The sequence below is a fragment of the Hemibagrus wyckioides genome, linkage group LG05 (genome assembly GCF_019097595.1).
Source record: "Hemibagrus wyckioides isolate EC202008001 linkage group LG05, SWU_Hwy_1.0, whole genome shotgun sequence".
In the NCBI taxonomy this organism is placed as follows: Eukaryota; Metazoa; Chordata; class Actinopteri; order Siluriformes; family Bagridae; genus Hemibagrus; species Hemibagrus wyckioides.
This window is the reverse complement of record NC_080714.1, coordinates 22167776-22190132: the sequence shown is the minus strand read 5'-3', so window position 1 is coordinate 22190132 and position 22357 is coordinate 22167776. Positions and strand designations below refer to the sequence as shown.

Sequence of the window (22357 nt, the reverse complement as noted above, 5' to 3'; positions counted from 1 at the left end):
CCCCAAACACACCTCCAGGACGAACACTGCCTTGCTAAAGAAGCTAAGGGTAAAGGTGATGGACTGGCCAAGCATGTCTTCAGACCTAAACCCTAAGGTGGGGGAGCGCAAGGTCTCTAACATCCACCAGCTCTGGGATGTCATCATGGAGGAGTGGAAGAGGACTCCAGTGGCAACCTGTGAAGCTCTGGTGAACTCCATGCCCAAGAGGGTTAAGGCAGTGCTGGAAAATAATGGTGGCCACACAAAATATTGACACTTTGGGCCCAATTTGGACATTTCCACTTAGGGGTGTACTCACTTTTGTTGCCAATGGTTTAGACATTAATGGCTGTGTGTTGAGTTATTTTGAGGGGACAGCAAATATACACTGTTATACAGGCTGTACACTCACTACTTTTACATTGTAGCAGAGTGTCATTTCTTCAGTGTTGTCACATGAAAAGATACGATAAAATATTTACAAAAATGTGAGGGGTGTACTCACTTTTGTGAGATACTGTATATAATATACATACACTGTATGTAATATGGTTCTTCACAGTTAAATTATTATTACAGTGTGTTAAATGTTTTCTTTTTCTTCCAAAGTAAAATACTTAATATGACCACCACCAGTAGAGATGGCACCAAAATCCCAATAATGAGGCCCAGATTAGACGGTTGATGGCTGCACACTGCATCACTCTGCTGTGTTCCCTGTGTGATTGTTATCTGCCCCAAAGACTCACATCTGTAAAGGAGAGAACTATTATTATTTAATAATAATAATAATAATAATAATAATAATATTATTATTATTATTATTATTATCATCATTAGCAGTAGTAGTTTTATATTTTCACTGCTTTTAAAATAGAGTTCACATTACAGAAATGTGACTGTCAATCTGTACTCACTTTGTATGTGGTTTGCAGTGCATAAATGAACCATCTGAATATGTCTCCTCTGGGCAGTCCTGACATACTGTATCCATTAAAGCTGTTCCTGTAAAGAATTACATATTTGCTGAATAAATTTCATAAAACCGTTCGACTGAATACAGATGAATGTGAATTAACATTACCAGGTATATCACACATAATGTTAAAATGCTAACCGTTCTGGTAGATGTATTGGCCAGGTAGGCAGGTGGAGTGCTCTTGGGCTTTTCTGCAGCTCTCACCCTGAGTTTCTGTACAATAATATCCTGTCAAAGGTTCACAGAGTGCATCTGAAGTGTACGAACACTTATGCTTTACATGTACTCCATTACCTGAAAGAAAATTATACACATTAAATAAAATATTGTATATTATTCATTACCTATTTTAGAAGAGGTTTGTAGTGTTAAGTTACAGGAATGAAAGGAATGAACATCTTCACCTTCATCACACACAGCACAGGGGAGACATGCCGTTAATCCGTTCGGGACATCGGTGTAGGTTGATCCAGTGCACACTTTACACTGTGTGCCTAATTGACTGTCGCAGTGTTTAAACACATGGTGACCTGGACAATAACATTTTATTTTCAAGCTTGTATAACATGATGCCCCATTTAAATTGTGGTTAAAGTTAAGTCACACAATCAACTCAGCTTTGTTCTCGGCATTGGCATGCATTGGCAGAATGCACTAGTCTGCATTCTGGAGACACACACTGATAACAGCACAAGGCTGTGACTGATTAAATACTGTCTTTGTTTCTTTGTTCCAGAGACAAAAGGACCTTGTTACACGCCCTACATAACAACAGTGCATTTATTGTATTTGCAGTGAGATAGCATACCAGGAGAACACATTGGACAGCACTCCCCATCAATTTCATACTCAGCAGTGTTGCACGCTTTGCAGCACATTACAATAATGAGATTCAGTAATGTTAAACATATGAAGTCACATAATCGCATGGTGGGCATCATATGTTCAACATACTTAAACTCATTAGTGTAAACATTGTGTGGTAACGTAAACCTGAAAAAGACAGAAATAAATTGCAATATGTGTATAAGATTTATATACATAATGACATATTAGCCCTAATTTTGAGCTGATTATCACACAGGCAACAAAAAACACTGAGAACTTAACTTTCTACTCTAATATTTGTTTATGTTCCTTAGTATGCAGTTTGGGCTGTAGCCCAAACTACATTAAATAGACATAAAAAAAAAATAGGTTAATATAAACTCTCTGTAAAATAAAGCCCATGTAGCTAGCTGCCATGAAAAATAAATGTGTAATGTGTCTCCCCTTCGGCCACTGCTCACACCATTAGGGTAACCATGGACAATCACCTGTCCTTTTTCTCCCATCTTGCTAATGTCACATGCTTATGTCGGGTTCTTCTGCACAACATCGGAAGGATTCGGCCATTTTTATCCATACAGGCTGCCCAGGTGTTTGTTCAGTCTCTGGTCATTTTGAGACTGGACTACTGCAACTCTCTACTGGCAGGTCTACCTCTGAATGCAATTTGTCCTCTGAAAATGATCCAAAATACAATTGTGTGACTTGTTTTCAACCTGCCTAAGTTCTCCCACACCACCCCACTGCTGCACTCTCTGCACTGGCTTCCAGTAGCTGCACTCATCAGATTCAAAGCACTGATGCTTGTCTACAAACCCAAAAATGGACCAGCACCCCCTTACCTCAAAGCTCTGATTACTCCTCGCACTGCAACTTGCTCCCTCAGATCTACTAGCACTGCTTGACTGATCCCACCATCTCTCAGGGTAAGAGAGGTGTACATCTAGACTCTTCTCTTTTCTGGCACCAAGGTGGTGGAATGAACTTCCCCTAGATGTCTGAACAGCTGAGTCCCTGGCCGTCTTCAAAGACCTACCTCTTTTTAAAACACTTAAACTAGCTCTTATTTTCTCTTTTAAGCAAAGAATGAGTGATAGCAAGGTAAAGGGAAGACACTTGTTTAATATGAAGGGGTTAGAAGGGGTGACAGCAAAACAGAAGTGAGAAAAGTTTACTGGACTGCAGATCACAAAATATAGAGAAATGTGACAAAAGTCAGCCACGTGACAGCGATATTATTGCAGTGTAATCACCATCAGGCAGAGAGAAAGCAAACTGAAAGCATATTTGTTTAAAAATCAATGCCACAAAATTTACCTCTACAGAATTTTTTAAATATCCTTACACAGGGCAACTTAGATTTTTATTCTCATGAATAAAACTGAGCTGTAGACAGGTAAGGACCTTGCTTGAGGGCTAAATAAAAAGAAATTATTTAAATATTATTTTTTATTTTCATTTTTCATAGTTCCATTAAAAAATATAAATTAATGAAGACATCATAGGACAAAGTACCTTTTAAAACTAACTTTTAAAAATAGTGCCAAAATGCAAACAACTATTTCTAGAACTAAACTTGTTTACTTGTTTTTTTCTGTTGTATTAAGTTACATTCGGTATAAACCTTTAGGTGCTTTCCTAAGGAGGTAAAACAGGTTAGTTCTCTTTCCTGGATGTGATAATTTTGGCTTTGCATATTTTGCATATATCCCTACTAAATATTTGCATTACGATCTTATGATTGGGGATTTAAAAAACTTATCAATAAATAAGGCTATTAAACATTAAACATTTTCCGATACATTTAGCTTCATTGCTTCAGAAAGCTGCATCTTGCCAGCACAATTACCTTGACTTGCAGTAATGATTTAACTTCAACGTAATTTGTAGACGGTCCCTTAGCTATCCTCGCTAGCCCGGGTCTCCTCGGAAATCATCGTCTTCTCGGTCTATTATTGAGGGAAAAGCTGTAGACAGTTGTCTTGCTTGTATACATGTAAACATGTTTCCCCAAACGCAAAGATCATCCTTTCATGCTTGATTTGCCACAGGTTTTGCCCTTCCTGGTACAACCCTCCTGTTTAATTCATACTTGAGATGAGGCACTGTGAGTTAACCCCTCCATGCCTGGGTTGATTCTATGTCCGTGAATCGAACCCGGGATCCTGCCGCTGAACCGAAATTCAGAATATTCGATATATTCAAGTAAAGTTAATTAATTTGTTGATTGAGTAACAAAGATAGCAGTTACTCTTTCAAACGGGACCAGTGGACACTGGATGACACTTCCTTCATTCACTGAAATGATCATTTAAAAACTTTTGCATGTCATATAGAGTATGCAGTTGGGATGTTAGTTAATTAGTTAGGTAGTTAGTAAGTGAGCGGGGGCGGACTTAACCAATAAGCGAGGTAAGCAGCCTCTTAGGGCCCCGGGGAATTAGGGGGCCTCGACCAATACCAAGAAACCTGTATAAATCATATAGTACTTATTTATGATCTATCATATATTGTATGGTCTGTCTATAACCATTAAGATTTTAACGTTATTATTACATCTTTTCAAATGCGAGGCCCCCCATGGTTCATGAATAGTGGTACGTTCCTATCGTACTGCACATGCGCGAGGTGTGAGCGGTGCAATGTCACAGTCAGATGAGAGTAGAGCAGAGGGAGACTTAGAGCGCGCGAGAGTGAGAATTTTATACATTTGGAACAAATTTAGAAATAATCAATGATGAAAGCTACCCCAGTGGAGCTGAAAAAACGAGGAGAAAAGAGGATATAATAAAGAATGTGGCTAAACTCCCGAAAGTCACAAATTTTTTCTCACAAACTCCCACAGTTAGTGCTGCAGCCGCCCCCCCGGCCCCCAGACACAGAGCATTCATATTACAATATCATCATAAATATGGGTAATTATTTGTAAATAGTTAGTTTGTGAATTTATTGCATTTAATTTTACATTAGGAAAATAAAAGTTCCACTTTAAACATATTTTTAACATGCAGTTTATTTACAAAAAAAGAAAAGAAAAGAAAAAAACAATAAAAATATATATATATATAGAAAGAGAGTGTGTTGAGTTCAAAGGCCCCAAACCACTAAGTCCGCCCCTGTAAGTGAGTCATGACCACCATGTACATTTCCTACCACACCAGAGGGCACTTTCACTCATTTTCTTAATCTCTTCTTTCTGTGTCTGCTCCATTTCCACCTCCTGTTCTGTTTACTTGTATTGATTTTGTCTATTAGTCACTCTTTTGGTCATTCCACACTAAAATATACTGCAGTTGCATCCGCCGTCGCCCCATTTTATGACGGATCAGTCTAGTGTTTTATGTAGTTTCTTGCAAATAGATTTAGTGATGGTGATTTAGATTTAGATATGAAGCTTTCCACTGAAATGTGAGATGGTTCGTTACCTGAAGCGTTTTCAACAAGGTGTACAATACTGACATCTTGTGGTCAGAAGGCAAAATGGCTGTCTTTGCGTCTCGGCGGACCCAATTTTTAATTGTTTCATATAATAAATCAACCATTTTGTATTTTGAAAACCATAAAAAAAAAAAATTCATGCGTCAGTGTTAATGTACTACTTAAAATGTATAAATAAATCTGTGAATGAACTTATAAATCAATATAAATGGAAGGAATTACCTTGTACTGCAGCAATTTTATGACTGTTTTGTCCTAGTACTAAACCTATGGCTTAAAAATTAAACTGTTTTTATCTCCACTGCAGCATCCTATAGGACTAGCTGTATGTCATGGGTTTCAGCACCAGCTGCTTCTAGCATGCACATCGAGTAATTAATTTCCAATACATTTGAGAGGAAAGCTTTATTTTGCCAGGAGGATGGTACAGTCCTGATGTCCAGACTATATATAATTTTTTAAGAAGCAACTAAACAGTGTTTTTTTTTTTTTTTTGTTCCCGATGAATTATGTCTGGCCCTTTAAGGGTTTGTTATATTGCTCTGTAAGTTGTTTCTTTAGGATGCAGTTTTGGGTTGATGTTTCTTGGTTCACAATTTCACAACTTTCTTGGTTATTAGTTTTGTATTAGTTTTAGAAAACAGATAAAGCCCTGAGAACAGCTTGATGCAGCGAGTTACACTTGGAGCCGAGGCATGTTTAAAAATTTTATTTAAATTAAATGTAGAACAGAGAGAGAGAGAGAGAGAGAGAACATAAACACAATCACATACACAGAAATGCACACATGCATTTCGTATCCTGTTCTTTTTATTTTCAGAACTATTCTGAAAATAAAAATTCTATTAATCTGCTTAATATAAAAATAAAATACATTAGCATCAGCTATGTAATGTTTAAAAATACTGAAACTGTAAAATACAAGGGGAAAAACTTTTCTTAGGGCTTTGGTTAAATCTGTTTCCCTCTGTGTTCTTAGTGGTAACAAATGTTCTGTTGATACAGCAGATACATTAGAGTATTACTATAGTACTTTAAATGTACACTAGGTGGAATTTACAGCAAAACCACTTTTTATGTGGTGTGAGTGAAAGCTGTTCTGGACCCCAGCGGATAGGTCAGCAGCGCGTTGCTTAATGATATCTGACAACTGCGTGAGCCAGTCGGCAGTCAAGGGAGGCAGCCTAAGATATTCGACAGAAAAAAAAAAGATCAGGCAAAACAGAGAGAGAGAGAGAGAGAGAGAGAGAGAGAGAGAACAAAACACAGGCATTCCCACAAGGACATTTATGCACGTAACTAATATATAAAATGTATATTAAGTTGTGTTCTTTGTTCACACCAGGTCATTTTTACTTAATAGTTTTTTGGTGAAGGTCTGATCAAGGATCAAGGAAAGTTTTATTGTCATTCAAGAACATGTGGCACATGAAAGGAAATGAAATATACAACAAAAACTATATATAATTTTTACAGTTTTATAGTTTTATATTATACATTTTCATAATATAAAACTATAAAACTGTAAAAGACTGATAACATTATAAAATGTGTGTATATCGGATTAGGGCAAACACTATCATATTGTACATGTCTTTACATTGATTCTTATGTCTTAGCTTGACAATGGCTTAAAGTTTCATTATATGGAACAAATTTGTATCATTGGAAAAATATTAAATAAATTCATTTAATGCCATAAGCTTCTGTTTTCCCTACTACAGTTTATAATAGAGAGTGGGGTTGAAGTTGTAACAGAAACTGTAATAATCATGTCTGGATGTATGAATGAATTTCTTAGCAGTACAAGCTAATTTAGAAACAGATTGGGGAAAAAATGCCAATGTTTATAATGTAAAAGTTAATGTAAAAACTAAGTATCAAAAGACTAAATTATAAATCTATAATAGATCTGTTATAGATTAATATGAAACACTTACCTCCATAGACGTGTTATGTCTTATTTCATAAAATGCAGCAAATCCAAACAAAGTCAAAACTGTAGGCACCACTGCAGCTATGATGACAGCTATTAGAGCTGCTGGAGTGAATCTCCTACATACAACATCAAAAGTATGTGTTCCATGTCTCATTAGTGCATTGTTGGTCCATGTGATACTCAAGATTCTCATTAGAACAAGATCTCAAATAAACGGGTTGCACGTTTTTTTCTCCCCCATTTTATGGAGTTTTAATTGTAAGCAGTACTAAAGAACTAACAAGACTTTGGAATTGATCCAAACAGGATCAAGATCACAAGTTTAAAGATCTGAATAGTTTTCCTTTAATAGCTTCCTATTCCTATTTTTAGGGAATCACTTTCTGACTCAGAATAAGTGAACACTTACTTTGTATGTTGTTTACAAATTTGAAAGGAGCCTTTGGAGTATGTACCATTTTCACACAATGCACATTCAGTATCTTTAACTGCTGTTCCTGCAAACATATGAGTCCTGCTCAGTCACAGTAAATATCATCATAGATCCAGCAACCCACTAACAAAAATAAAAAGTGCTACTGGGAAACTTTATAGTACTATAAAAGTGCATTACACCAACCTTTCTGCTTTATGTATTGTCCAGGGGTGCATTTTTTGTGTTCCACAGCATATCTGCAGCTGCCCCTGTGTTCATCAGTACAGTAAAATCCCTCCAGAGGCTCACAAACGGTATCTGAATTCCTTGTGCACTTTGTCTTTACTCTTAATCTATTTACTATAAGAAACACAAAAATGCTGTACAGAAATTCTCATACACTTAATCAATATTGTAAATAATTAATGCACACAAATTTATATATAAAATATATGTTTACCAGTACTGCACATTGTACAATTAGAGCAAACAGGAAGGCCATTAGGCTTAGCAGAGTATGTTGATCCTTGACATGGCGCACAGGTTGTTTCGGTGAGTTCAGTGCAATGACTTTCAATGTGGTATCCTAAAAACATAGCAAGGATAAGCTGATAATTGTATTTACACCATAATTAAGCTCTATAAATGGAAAAGAAATTAATCAAATGTAAAATAATGAACAGGTTTTTCACACATTTTTTTTAAATTTGGGATTGGTCCAGAGAATTGATCATTGTTCCTGGGACTGTCTTTAAACCTGGTGCTCATCTGCATCATGCATAGAAACTATCATCTCAGCACTTCACATTGTATAACATAATTGCTGTCTTTTTTATTATGGTAGAGAAAAGGGTTATTAGATCTGAGGAGAATGGACACCATACTATAAAACCAGATTTCTGCTGTTATATGCATGTTATATTATATTCTGCAATACCATAAATCACATTACCAGGTGAACACATGGGGCAGCATTCTCCATTTATCTCATATTCATCTTGTTCACAAGTGCAAATACACAGTTCAATATTCTGGAAGAAAATGGCAGCAACACAGAAAATATGCACCAAACTGGACACCATTGCAAAAGTGCTGATAAGATGGCTCAAAAAATAAAAATAAAAATAAAAATAATGTTTTCTCCCCTCTTCATGGTCTGCCACATTGCTTTCTGTTCAGTTCATCTGCTTCCAGGTCATCAGTTTCAAGTTTCCCATTGTAGGTAGTCCTACTCCGATTCTGGTTAAATTGGAAATTTCAATTCTGGAGATATTTGCTGATGCAGATTATGAATTGTTTTAAAGCTGTATTAGACTTTCTCGATTTTTGTCAAGGATTCAAATTTGTTGGAGAAGAATCTGAAAAAGAAAAGCAAATGTTTTAGGATATATGAATCTGTCTATAAGGATTTCTGTTATAAAAATAACAACAAAGTTCTCTCTCTCTACATATTTCTTCCTATCAATCTACCAATATAACCCTCTCACACATACATTTGTTCTTAATAACATGGATGGTGAGAGTATATCTGAATTTACTATTAGGTTATTCTTCTTGAGTTTAAGTAAAGGCTTTGAGTAAAGGTTTAGGCTTTGGGAAACAGAAAATAAAAAAAAGTAGGCATACAGAACAAATACTATCTGACTATAAAAAGTAAATGGCTAAATTGGTCAAGCTCCACAAGTATTACAGCAAACAGTAAAATATTTCTTCTTAATGATTTTACTTAAAAAAATGTGTTTACAATATTTGGTAATTGTAAAGGCTATTAAGGAATAAAACCTGACCGAGGATGACATTAAAAAGAAATGAACTTGATTATTTTCCTCTAACAGCTGATACCACCCCAGTACACAGTGAATATGTCAAAAAATACAGACATGGCATTGAGAACACACACACACACAGTATAGATTCTTACTTGGCCGTGTCATCTGTTTACACCCTCTGCTTCCGGTGCAAAAATGAGCATTCAGTTGATTAAGAAGTAAACATGTCCCTCGGACTGAATTTTAGATATGCTTGTCTAGTTTCTGTTTCTGCATGTATAATACAACAGCGAGTCCTCCCTGGACACACCTCCTGTTTTTCCCCTTTCCTTTAGTGCAGTACATTGCTATCTGTAGTGAAGTCAAAGGCGGGGTTTTTGCTGACTCCCTGCTACCAAGTTTAAAGAACCTACAGTATAAAATCCACGTCGACAGCAAAAATATCATTTCATTTTGCCTTGTGACAAATCAAGCGGTCCAAAAAATATGGAATTCACAATTGTGACCTGGATATTTAAAAACACCCATTTTTGTGGTGATTTTGATAGTGCACGATATAGGGAGGATTAAATGTGGCATTTAGCTACTAGATGACATGATGTAACGTCTCGTCAGACATAGGAGCATTAGAATCCATTCGCAGATAATGTAAAGGGCCGAAGGCTAAGATCTTGGTCGAGGTCACGGAAAAACAGGGTCAAAACCAGAAAGCTACGTAGAAAAAGTCAAAACCAAAACACTAGTCCAGAAAACGAAGTCAGAAGAAAACAAGCAGGGTCATACACGAGGAAACTAGATAATAGCTAAATCAAGGCTTGGCAGGTAACACTAAGGAAACAATGCTTCGCGATGTGACTGAGATAGCGTGCTGCTCTTATACGTCACTGAACCGGAAGTGAGCAGAAACAGTTAATATTCGGGCGATGGCTCCCTCTGGTGTTCAGGCCTCGTGACAGAACCCCCCCGTCTAAGAACACCTCCAGGTGTTCGGCGTCAAGGGCGTCCCCTCGGGCGAGGAGCGGGTCTGTGGGGAAAGTTCAGGTGAAATTCTTCTATGAGAGCGGGGTCCAGGATGTCATGTGCATTGACCCAGCAGCGCTCCTCCGGGCCATATCCCTCCCAGTCCACCAAGTATTGGAGGCGGCGGCCCTGACGACGTGAGTTAAGGATGGTGTGAACCCGATAGGCGAGGGAACCGTCAATGTCAAGGGGAGGGGGTGGCTCATGGGCAGTGGGGCCCGCGGTTTGTGGCTCGTGATAGGGCTTGAGCAGAGAAACATGAAAAGTGGGTGCGAGGCGGTAAGAGGCAGGCAGCTCTAGGCGAAATGAAACGGGATTAACCTGGCGAATAATTTTGAAGGGACCGATGAATCTGGGGCTGAGCTTACGACAGGGCAGTTTGAGTTTCAGGTTGCGAGTGGATAACCAAACCTTTTGACCCACTTGGTAGGTAGGATGGGGTTGGCGTCGGTGATTGGCTTGAATCACCTGTTTACGTGAAGAGAAGGCCACCAAAAGGTTTGACGCAGCAATTGGGCCGTACGATGGATGCCTGGGTGGCCGGAGCTGGGGCTTTCGTGTGTCCACCTGATCAGTCTTAGACGGAACGTGGTGGGGACATAACGCTTGGAGGGTGGACAATTTGGGGGTGGAGCCTCGGATGTGTAAGCCTGTTCAATTTCTCCTATGATATCCCCACGAATGGGGGCTACTAAAACAGATGGTGGGAGGATATTATTAGGGTGTGAGGGTGACTCACTGACCTCATGAATTCTGGAGAGAGCATCTGCTTTTCCATTCTTCGAGCCGGGACAATAGGTGACCGTGAACTTGAACCGTGAGAAAAATAATGCCTACCTGGCTTGGCGTGAATTAAGGCATTTTGCTTCTCGGAAATACGCAAGGTTACGGTGATCAGTGAGAATGAGGAACGGGTGAGCTGCCCCCTCCAACCAATGTCTCCACTCTTCCAGAGCAACCTTCATAGCTACAAGTTCCTTGTTGCCCACGTCGTAATTCAATTCTGCCGGTGTTAGTTTTCGAGAGTAGAAGGCACATGGATGTAGTTTGCCTGACTCTGGCTGGCGTTGAGAGAGTACTGACCCCACCCCGCTGTTCGAGGCGTCCACCTCCACTGTAAAAGGTAAATCCGGTCATGTGTGACGGAGTATAGGGGCGGAGGAGAAGCTGTGCTTAAGCTTATTGAAGGCTGTTCGGGCTTGATCAGTCCACTTTAGTTTCTGTGGTTTACCCTTTAACAACGAGGTTAGAGGACTGGCTATGGTGCTATAGTTCCGAATGAAACGGCGATAAAAGTTAGCAAACCCCAGGAATCACTGGAGGCCTTTCACATTGGTGGGCTCAGGCCAGGACATGATCGCAGACACTTTGGACTGGTCCATCTCCACTCCCTTTTGAGAGATCACGTAACCAAGAAATGTGATGGAGGAGCGGTGGAACTCACACTTTTCCAACTTCACGAAGAGGTTATGGGTAGCCAGGCGGTGGAGGACTGCTCGAACGTGGGAAACATGTTGTTTCAAGTCTGATGAGTAAATCAAAATGTCGTCAATGTAGGCTATTACGTGGCTGTGGAGCATGTCCCTGAATATTTCGTTTATCATGGATTGAAACACCGCCGGGGCATTAGTGAGTCCGTAAGGCATGACTAGGTACTCGTAGTGTCCATTAGTGGTGTGGAAAGCAGTCTTCCATTCGTCTCCTTCTCTTATCCTGATCAGGTTGTAGGCACTGCGTAGATCGAGTTTAGTGAATACTTTGGCCCCTTGTAGCTGTTCAGGGGCGGCTGGAACTAAGGGGAGAGGATATGGGTAAGGCACTGTGATAAGCGTTCAAACCGCGATAGTCAATGCATGGTCGGAGCCCTCCATCCTTCTTTTCCACAAAGAAGAAGCCTGCCACCGCCGGAGATGTAGAGGGCCGTATATAACCTGCTGCAAGGGCCTCTTCAATGTAGTCCTCCATAGCCTTTTTTTCCGGGATGGAGAGAGGGTAAACTTGGTTCTTGGGTGGTACGGCGTTGGGGAGGAGTTCTATGGTGCAATCCCATGGCCTGTGTGGTGGGAGCCTGGTTGCCTTTTCCTTAGTGAAAACCTCACGTAGGTCGTAGTATTCAGGAGGGAGTGAAGTGGGGCTGGACGAAGCTGGGCTTTTGATAGAAGTAGCGAGGCATGGACGATGTATGTATGTATGGTATGCATGGGACTGTGGGGATGTGAAGATCGCGCACCAGAGTCTCGTCCATGAGGTTGACCGCCGAGCCTGAGTCAATTAATGCTGTGACAAAAAACTGAGAATGAGCAAAGAGGAGATATGCCGGAAGAGAAACTTTGGATAAGCGTACTATGGTTTCTACCTGTGGCGTAGATGGTTTTTCAGGACATTGGAGCACTCTATGTTTCCCACAGTAGAAGCAGAGGTTGTGTTTAGTACGCCATTTACGCTCCTCCGCTGTGACTCGAGCCCTTCCCAGTTGCATGGGTTCAGAATGATCCTCTGTGTACAGTTGCACTTCCATTTTATAACGCGGCAGGGGGCGTGAGGTGGTGGCTGTAGGTCGGTGTTGGCGGCGCAGGTTATCCAGACGGATGGCTGTGGAAATGTATTGAGACAACGTGACTTTTGTGTCGCGGCATGCCATTTCTGCTTGTAAATCCGGGTTGAGCCCCTCGCGGAAACCACCATGAGAGCAGTAGCATTCCATCCCGACTGCGCTGCCAACGTGCGGAATTTTATAGCATAATCCGCAGCTGTGTCCACCCCCTGGCGTAATTCCAGCAGCTGAACGGAAACATCCTTGCCTCCCGCCGGGTATTCAAACACTTCCTTAATTAAATTAGCGAAATAATCCACGGATGATTTAACTTGGGGGTTAACTGTCCTACAAATATTGTAGGTGTTTTTCAGCAATACTCTCTATCTACTGCATAGCTATTGAAAGAATTTTCTTGATGAGCTGCATTTCAGCTGTTTCTCTGACATGTAACAGGTAATCAGTGTCAATGACTTTACAAGAAACTGTGTTGCTTAATTGTTTAATACTTATAAAAGTCTCACTCACTGCCCTTTGAAGATTGTTAATCAGGAAGTCTAGACATGCAGGAAGAGTAAAAATGTCCATAATGTAATCTAGTGATTAGATTTGAAAGTAGAAGTTATCTGCATCATATCCATCACTGGGGGGAAGGAGCCTGAGCTGGTGGGGGAGGCTGAGCGGTACTGGCTAGAGATAGTCTGGCTCGCCTCCACGCACAGCCTGGGCGATGGAACCCAACTCCTTGAGAGAGGTTGGACCCTCTACTACTCTGGACTACCTCATGGTGAGAGGCGGCGGGCTGGGGTGGGCTTGCTTATAGCCCCCGAGCTCAGCCACCATGTGTTGGAGTTTTCCCCAGTAAACGAGAGGGTGGTTTCCCTGCGCCTTCGGGTGGGGGATAGGGGCCTCACTGTTGTTTCGGCTTACGGGCCGAACAGCAGTGTGGAGTACCCAACCTTCTTGGAGACCCTACGAGGGGTGCTGGAAGGTGCCCCGTCTGGGGACTCCATAGTTATACTGGGGGACTTCAACGCCCATGTGGGTAATGACAGTGTTACCTGGAGGGGCGTGATTGGGAGGAACGGCCCCCCTGATCTGAACTCAAGTGGTGTTTTGTTATTGGACTTCTGTGCTAGTCACAGTCTGTCCATAACGAACACCATGTTCAAGCATAAGGGTGCCCATCAGTACACGTGGTACCAGGACACCTTAGGCTGGAGGTCGATGATCGACTTTGTGGTTATGTCATCTGACCTATTGAGCCTGGTTGGCTCATGGTACTCCGGAGGCAGCTGATGAGTACCGGCAGGCCAAGCAAGCTGCAGCCTGGGTGGTTGTGCAAGCAAAAACTCGGGTCTGGGAGGAGTTCGGGGAGGCCATGGAGAAGGACTATCGGTTGGCCTCGGGGAAATTCTGGCAGACTGTCCGGCGCCTCAGGGGGGGTAAGCAGCTCTCTGCCAGCACTGTGTATGGTGCTGGTGGAGAGTCGCTGACCTTGACTGGGGATATTGTTGGAAGGTGGAAGGAATACTTCGAGGATCTCCTCAATCCTACTGACACACCTTCCATAGAGGAAGCAGAGGCTGAGGACTCAGAGGTAGATTCATCCATTACCCAAGCTGAAGTCACTGAGGTAGTCCAGCAGCTCCTTGGTGGCAAGGCGCCGGGAGTGGATGAGATTCGCCCTGAGTACCTTAAGTCTCTGGATGTTGTGGGGCTGTCTTGGCTGACATGTCTCTGCAAAATAGCGTGGCAGTCAGGGACAGTGCCTCTGGACTGGCCGACCGGGGTGGTGGTCCCTCTTTTTAAGAAGAGGGATTGGAGGGTGTGTTCCAACTATAGGGGGATCACACTCCTCAGCCTCCCAGGGAAAGTCTATTCCAGGGTACTGGAGAGGAGAGTCCATCCTTTAGTCGAACCACGGATTCAGGAGGAACAATGCGGGTTTCGTCCTAGTCGTGGGAGACTGGACCAGCTCTATACCCTTCACAGGGTGCTTGAGGGTTCATGGGAGTTTGCCCAACCAGTCCACATGTGTTTTGTGGACTTGGAGAAGGCATTCGACCGAGTCCCTCGTGGCATCCTGTGGGAGGTGCTCTGGGAGGGAGTCCGGTTTGGGGACCATAGGATTTCGTCTCTGCTTTTTGCAGATGACGTTGTCCTGTTGGCTCCTTCGAGCCAGGACTTACAGCGTGCGCTGGGGCAGTTCGCAGCCGAGTGCGAAGTGGCTGGGATGAGGATCAGCACCTCCAAATCCGTGGCCATGGTTCTCGACCGGAAAAAGGTGGCTTGTCCCCTCCAGGTTGGAGGGGTGTTCCTTCCTCAAGTGGAGGAGTTTAAGTATCTCGGGGTTTTGTTTACAAGTGAGGGAAGGATGGAGCGTGAGATTGACAGACGGATTGGTGCAGCGGCAGCAGCAATGCGGTCCATGTACTGGTCTGTTGTGGTGAAGAAGGAGCTGAGCCGAAAGGCGAAGCTCTCGATTTACCAGTCAATCTACGTTCCTACTCTTACTTATGGTCATGAGCTTTGGGTCATGACCAAAAGGACAAGATCTCGGATACAGGCGGCTGAAATGAGTTTTCTTCGCAAGGTGGCGGGGCATTCCCTTAGAGATAGGGTAAGGAGCTCTGTCACCTGGGAGGAGCTCGGAGTAGAGCCGCTGCTCCTCTACATCGAAAGGGGCCAGTTGAGGTGGTTTGGGCATCTGTTTCAGATGCCTCCTGGACGTCTCCCAGGGGAGGTGTTCCGGGCATGCCCAACCGGGAAGAGACCCCAGGGAAGACCCAGGACATGCTGGAGGGACTATGTCTCTCGGCTAACCTGGGAATGCCTTGGAATTCCCCCGGAAGAGGGGTGGCTAGGGAGAAGGAAGTCTGGGCATCCCTGCTTAGACTGCTGCCCCCGCGACCCGGCTACGGATAAGCGGGAGACAATGAATGAGTTATCTGCATCATACCTGGGCAGATTATTTCATGGGGTCACAGTCTAGTGACATTTATCCCAAGCCTGGATAAATAGAGAGGGTTGCATCAGGAAGGGCATCAGGTGCAAAACATTGCCAAATTTAACCATGCGAATCAGTACTCATTTCATACCGGATCGGTTGAGGCCTGGGTTAACAATGACCGCCATCGGCGCCATTGACCTACAGGGTGCTGGTGGAAATTGGGCTACTGTTGGTCGAAGATGTAGAGGAGGAAGGAGGGTACATAGACAGAGAGAGAAGAGGAAAGATAAGAGTGTAGGACTGAGAATAGGAACTCTGACTGTTGGTACTATGACAGGGAAAGGTAGAGAGCTGGCTGATGGAGAGAAGGAAGGATGATGGAGAGAAGAAAGGTGGATATACTGTGTGTACAGGAGACCAGGTGGAAGGGTAGCAAGGCTCGTAGTATAGGAGCAGGATTCAAGCTGTTTTATCATGGTGTGGATAGTAAGAGAAATGGGGTAGGTGTGGTCCTGAAGGAGGAGTTTGTGAGGAATGTTCTGGAGGTGATGAGTGTGTCAGACAGGGTGATGAGTCTGAAGTTAGAGGTTGAAGGGGTGATGTTGAATGTTAGTGGTTATGCCCCACAGGTAGGTTGTGAGTTAGAGGAGAAAGAGAGATTCTGGAGTGAATTAGATGAGGTGGTAGAGACTATTCCCACGGGTGAGAGAGTGGTGATAGGAGCAGATTTTAATGGACATGTTGGTGAGGGGAACACAGGTGATGAGGAGGTGATGGGCAAGTTTGGAGTTAAGGAAAGGAACCTTGAAGGACAGATGATAGTGGACTTTGCTAAGAGGATGGACATGGCTGTGGTTAACACTTATTTTCAGAAGAGGGAGGAGCATAGAGTGACTTACAAGAGTGGAGGTAGGAGCACACAGGTAGACTACATCCTATGTAGAAGAGGCAATCTGAAAGAGATTAGTGACTGAATATGATGGGGAAAGGTGGAGAGAGATGATTTGCTGTGGTGACCCCTGAAGGGAAAAGCCGAAAGGAGAAGAAGAAGACTCGGGAGATGAAAGAGATTTCCTGTTTGTCTGCCAAATGACATAAATGAAAATGTACATTTGCTCTTTTACCTTCTGCTTTTTTCCTTATATAATTTTTCTGTTATAACTCTAGGTGATATCTTTTTCTCTTCCCTTACAAAATAACATGTAGAACTGAGATACATTAGGTACAATCTGCATCCCCCACGCTGCATCACTCTACAGTGTTCCCTGTGTGATTTTTATCTGCCCCAAAGACTTACATCTGTAAATAAATATATTTACAGCGCATACATTAACCATGTGAATATGTCTTCTCCGGGCATTTCTTACATACTGTATCCATTGAAGCTTTTCCTGTAAAGAATTACATATTTCATAAAACTGTTTGAATGAATACAGAGGAATTTTAATTAAATTTACCAGGTATATCACAGATAATGTTAAAATGCTAACCATTCTGGTGGATGTTTTGAGCAGGAAGGCAGATGGATTGCTCTCTGGCTTTTCTGCAGCTCTCACCCTGAGTTTTTGTACAATAATATCCTGTCAAAGGCTCACAGAGTGCATCTGAAGTGTATGAACACTTATACTTTACATGTAATCCATTACCTGAAATGCATTTTAGAAGAGGTTATCTAGTGTTACGTTACAGGAATGAAAGGAATGAACATGTCTTCACGTTCATCACACACAGCACAGGGGAGAAATGCCGTCAGTCCGTTCTGTAGGTTGATCCAGAGCACACTTTACAGTGTGTGCATAATTGACTGTTGCAGTGTTTTAACCAGTGGCAGGCCGTGAATTTCACACGTAGGCCTTCACTGGTGTCCTTCCTGAATTATTCCACCTCTATACCATCATTGTGGCGCCACCATGGGCATCGCTAGGCCATTTTAGGGGGCTTTAGACCCCCTACCATTTCTACTCAGCCCTCCTAAAATTCTGCGATTCTCCATAAACTGTACACAAATTGGTGATCGCCTCAGTCCCCTTTAAATTTCATATGAAAACGGCAGCAAACTTCGGCTCTTCCCTGTCTTTCAGCGCGTTCTTCTACCCGCAGTCACAGAGCAAGGACCAGAGGACAAGTGTGTGTGTGTGTGTGTGATCAGGAAGACTCGTATTTGGCTTGTTCAGTAGTCAAATGTTATGCACATCTATGCAATACAGTGGAATGCTGCAATACGTTACCCTGTTAGTCAAACCTTTATTTTATTTATTTTATTTTTTTTTACTATTATACCCTCATTGGGGGCTGAGCCCCCCCTTAAATGAAAATCACCCCTGGATGCCACAGCAATAGATACTAATCAACCATTAAATAACAAAGTAAAAAAGAAATTAAGCTACAGTATTTCACACCTCACAAGCAATAGTCAATTTTATTACAGTTACCTTTCTCAAAAAGACATTCTTGATGTATGTAGCAAACTGCAATCTCTCGCTGCCTCTGACTACCAACTATCCAATCAAAGGACGGGAAATTGCTGACGTAATCGTATGCCTGCTAGACGGCCCCAGTGACGCCAACTCGAAATCTGATTGGTTAAGGTAACAATTTCATTGGCACTTATTTTAAGCTATGGGTACCTGCACTATTGATTCTGAAGGCCTTAAGGCAGATTTCCATTCTGGCAACACAGGATGTCAGCCACTGGCTGAAATATGATTGGATAAATACTCTTATCATAAATATACACTACTGGAAGCAGCGCAACCAAGAGGAAATCTATGAAATATTGGGAATATTGGGAATAATTTAATATACATTCATAAATATATTAAATATATTAAAATGCAAGTCACTGATTCAGATCACTGCTGTTTAGGCCAGCAGAGAAGGCCTTAAAACCGCTGGTTTTAACACATGTTGACCTGGACAATAACATTTTATTTTCAAGCTTGTCTCATGCACATTATCCCACTGAATGTAGTCACTATATACATGTAAATGATTTTCTACAAATGCTGAAGGACAGTGAATTAATTTGTTGATTGAGTAACAAAGATAGCAGTTACTCTTTAAAACGGGACCAGTGGATGACACTTCCTTCGTTCACTGAAATGATCATTTAAAAACTTTTGCATGTCATATATAGTATGCAGTTGGGACGTTAGTTAGTTAGTTAATTAGTTAGGTAGTTAGTAAGTAAGTCATGACCACCATGTACATTTCCTACCACACCAGAGGGCACTTTCACTCATTTTCTTAATCTCTTCTTTCTGTGTCTGCTCCATTTCCACCTCCTGTTCTGTTTACTTGTATTGATTTTGTCTATTAGTCACTCTTTTGGTCATTCCACACTAAAATATTCTGCAGTTGCATCCGCCGTCGCCCCATTTTATGACGGATCAGTCTAGTGTTTTATGTAGTTTCTTGTAAATAGATTTAGTGATGGTGATTTAGATTTAGATATGAAGCTTTCCACTGCAATGTGAGATGGTTAGTTACCTGGAGCGTTTTCAACAAGGTGTACAATACTGACATCTTGTGGTCAGAAGGCAAAATGGCTGTCTTTGCGTCTCGGTGGACCCAATTTTTAATTGTTTCATATAATAAATCAACCATTTTGTATTTTAAAAACCATAAAGAAAGAATATTCATGCGTCAGTCTTAATGTACTACTTAAAAGGTATAAATAAATCTATAAATAAAATAAAATACGGGTTTGTCCTAGTACTAAACCTATGGCTTAAAAATTAAACTGTTTTTATCTCCACTGCAGCATCCTATAGGACTAGTTGTATGTCATGGGTTTCAGCACCAGCTGCTTCTAGCATGCACTTCGAGTAATTAAACTTTTCAAATACATTTGAGAGGAAAGCTTTATTTTGCCAGGAGGATGGTACAATCCTGATGTCCAGACTATATATAATTTTTGAAATTATATAGTAAATAAGTAATAAGTAAATAATAGCACAATAGTGTACACTGTGGGCTCTTTAAAAACACCAGATGGTACAGAGGTATAAAATATTTTAATAGGTCATTGGTAAAATGTGAGAATCTTTCAGTTTAAATGAAAATTCAGGCCAAAACAAAAACACACACCGGTGGAAAACACATCTGCACAAGATCATACACACACTTTTTATAGTTTACCCCCAACACAAAGTGCAAATGTAACAGCTCAATTTACTCACTCACTTTTTTGTCAAACAGAAAACTTCCTGTCATGATGTTACTGATGTTTACTGCTAATCCATGCATTCAGCAAATAGCAGGAGTCCAACAATATCAAGCTGGTCATGAGGAACGTAGATCTAATATGCACACGCCCAGAACTCTGAACATTCTATGGTGTGAGCTGCACACAGGAAGCACAACAGGAAGTCTTTTTTTAGAGTAGAGCCAAAAAACCTAAACAGTAGTTTAACATGTTATCGTTGTAAAATCCTGGTATGTCAAAGCACTGAGCATTGAAAAGCATAAAAAAAAGAGAGAAAACCTTTTTTCTTTTTCATGCTACATTTTGCTGTCCTTTGACAAGTACAATAACTTTGTCTTACCAGATTAAAAGGAAGACTAATTCACTTTTTACACCTGAATCTTGTACTGTCATATTTTATTATTGGAATTGTTTTCGTGATAAAAAAAAGACTTCAAAGGAAAACTTGAAGATTCAGATTGTTGTGTCTGAAAATCTTAATAACACCTATAAAAGTGTATAAAAGTGTTATTTAGCGCCCCCTTGTGGACAGATGTATGTTTGTAGCGCATGCGAACGGATCATGAAGCACTCTCATTTTTGTGGCTAGATTATTTGACCAGGGACCATGTGCAAAATAATAAGAAACTATGATGTCCTCTTGTAGATATCTGCATTTAATCTGAGTAGGCAATAGTAACATGGAGAATTGTTTATTATTATTAATAATAATATTAGGTAGGGCTCAAGAGCATGCATTTGAGTTTTTTTTTTGTTTTTTGTTTTTTTACAGAAAAAGAAACAAGATCACACACACACACTCATGCAAATACAAAGATGGGCAACATCAACTATGAAACTATGATGTCCTGCTATAGATATCTGCATAATTTATTATTATTATGCTCTTGAGCCTTACCTAATAGATAGCAAAGGAAATGTTTGTGTTGCTCTGCTGTGTGACATTTCTTTGTGCAGTTGAGAAAATTATAAATTAGTCATCCAAATCTTATTTTGCTTGATGATTCACCAAATATAAACTGGATAATAGTATAAGGCACTGATGCATGTCTAGGAATAATGATGCAAACATGTAACGATACTCCTGATTTTTAATTACATTGTCTATTCCCAATATACCAGTATCACAATCCATAAACAAGTCCATTATATCAGTTATAGTGACAAACTTGTGAAACAACTCAAAAAGAAACAGAAACTTGGGACCAAAATAGTTTGGTATGATTACAACTGAAATAGTTTCTGACTCTTTTTTACAAAACAGCATAAGGGGGAGAACTACTGATGTGTCTTTCATGAACGAATCCTTAATATGACTTGAGAACAACGAGTCATCTCAGAGAGCAATTTGTTCATGTTGTATTAACCGCGCATGCGCAACATCCTATCGGTTCTGTGTGAGAAACTTGATTAGTTAATCTTCCAAATCTACTTCATCACATGACAGCCTCATAGGCTTAGGCTATGCAGTCTGTGCCATAAAAAGAAATTAATTAGTTTATCTCCTGAGTCTTCGAGTCCGAGTCTTTTGTTCATTCATCACGTGACCACTTCCTGTCAATAATATTATAGTCAATAATATTAATGCAGTGGCGGACCGTCAGGCCTTCTCTGCTGGCCTAAACAGCAGTGATCTGAATAACTGACTTGCATTTTAATATATTTAATATATTTTTCCATGAATGTGTATTAAATAATTCCCAATAATCTATTATCTACATTTCATAGCTTTTCTCCCGGTTGCGCTGCTTCCAGTAGTGTATATTTATGATAAGAGTATTTATGCAATCATATTTCAATTCATCAAGTGTTCACAAAATGAAAATCTGCCTTAAGGCCTTCAGAATCAATAGTGCAGGTGCCCATAGCTTAAAATAAGATGGCAATGAAATTGTTACATTAATCAATCAGATTTCGAGTTGGCGTCATTTTTTTTTTTTTTTTTTTTTATTGAAATAACTTGAAACAATAGAACATAGAATACAAAGCACATTAAATACAGTTTAACAATAATGTTTTTTTTGTTAATTACAACAAGTCAAACACAAAGGACAAAGAATTATAAATAATATGGCAGTCCAAGTAACGTTAAAAGACACGAGAGGAAAGTTATGATATATAAACAGTGGGAAAGGTGTAGCAAGAGATATATGTACTTCAATTAAAAACAGTGTCATAGAAATGTAGAAGTCTATTATTCTTCTTATTAAATCGAATTAGTTTAAGAGACTTAAAAAGTGAAGTCATTTCCCTTATGAAAAGGGGGAAATTCAATTGTTCCTTTAGAATTCTTT

General features: G+C 40.7%; 2 protein-coding genes across 3 annotated transcripts; both read right to left on the bottom strand.

The window, feature by feature from the left end:
• Nucleotides 1–555: 555 nt before the first annotated feature.
• Nucleotides 556–4112, bottom strand: LOC131353014 (tumor necrosis factor receptor superfamily member 14-like). 2 transcript variants are annotated; one of them, XM_058389675.1, is made up of 7 exons: nucleotides 3639–4112; nucleotides 2632–3205; nucleotides 1770–1954; nucleotides 1366–1491; nucleotides 1100–1255; nucleotides 900–987; nucleotides 556–733 (listed from the first exon to the last, which is right to left on the bottom strand). In XM_058389675.1, the coding sequence occupies exons 2-7, from the start codon at nucleotides 2730–2732 to the stop codon at nucleotides 556–558; spliced, it is 834 nt and encodes a 277-aa protein (XP_058245658.1). In that variant the 5' UTR covers nucleotides 2733–3205; nucleotides 3639–4112. The 2 variants fall into 2 exon arrangements, with proteins under 2 accessions (XP_058245658.1, XP_058245659.1); XM_058389676.1 differs by lacking the exon at nucleotides 2632–3205 and having other exon boundaries at nucleotides 3639–4105.
• A 1851-nt stretch (nucleotides 4113–5963) lies between these two features.
• Nucleotides 5964–20197, bottom strand: LOC131353021 (tumor necrosis factor receptor superfamily member 14-like). The gene is made up of 7 exons (XM_058389692.1): nucleotides 20042–20197; nucleotides 8534–8939; nucleotides 8042–8167; nucleotides 7786–7941; nucleotides 7576–7663; nucleotides 7168–7282; nucleotides 5964–6411 (listed from the first exon to the last, which is right to left on the bottom strand). The coding sequence occupies exons 2-7, from the start codon at nucleotides 8661–8663 to the stop codon at nucleotides 6361–6363; spliced, it is 666 nt and encodes a 221-aa protein (XP_058245675.1). The 5' UTR covers nucleotides 8664–8939; nucleotides 20042–20197; the 3' UTR covers nucleotides 5964–6360.
• Between the last annotated feature and the right edge of the window lie 2160 nt (nucleotides 20198–22357).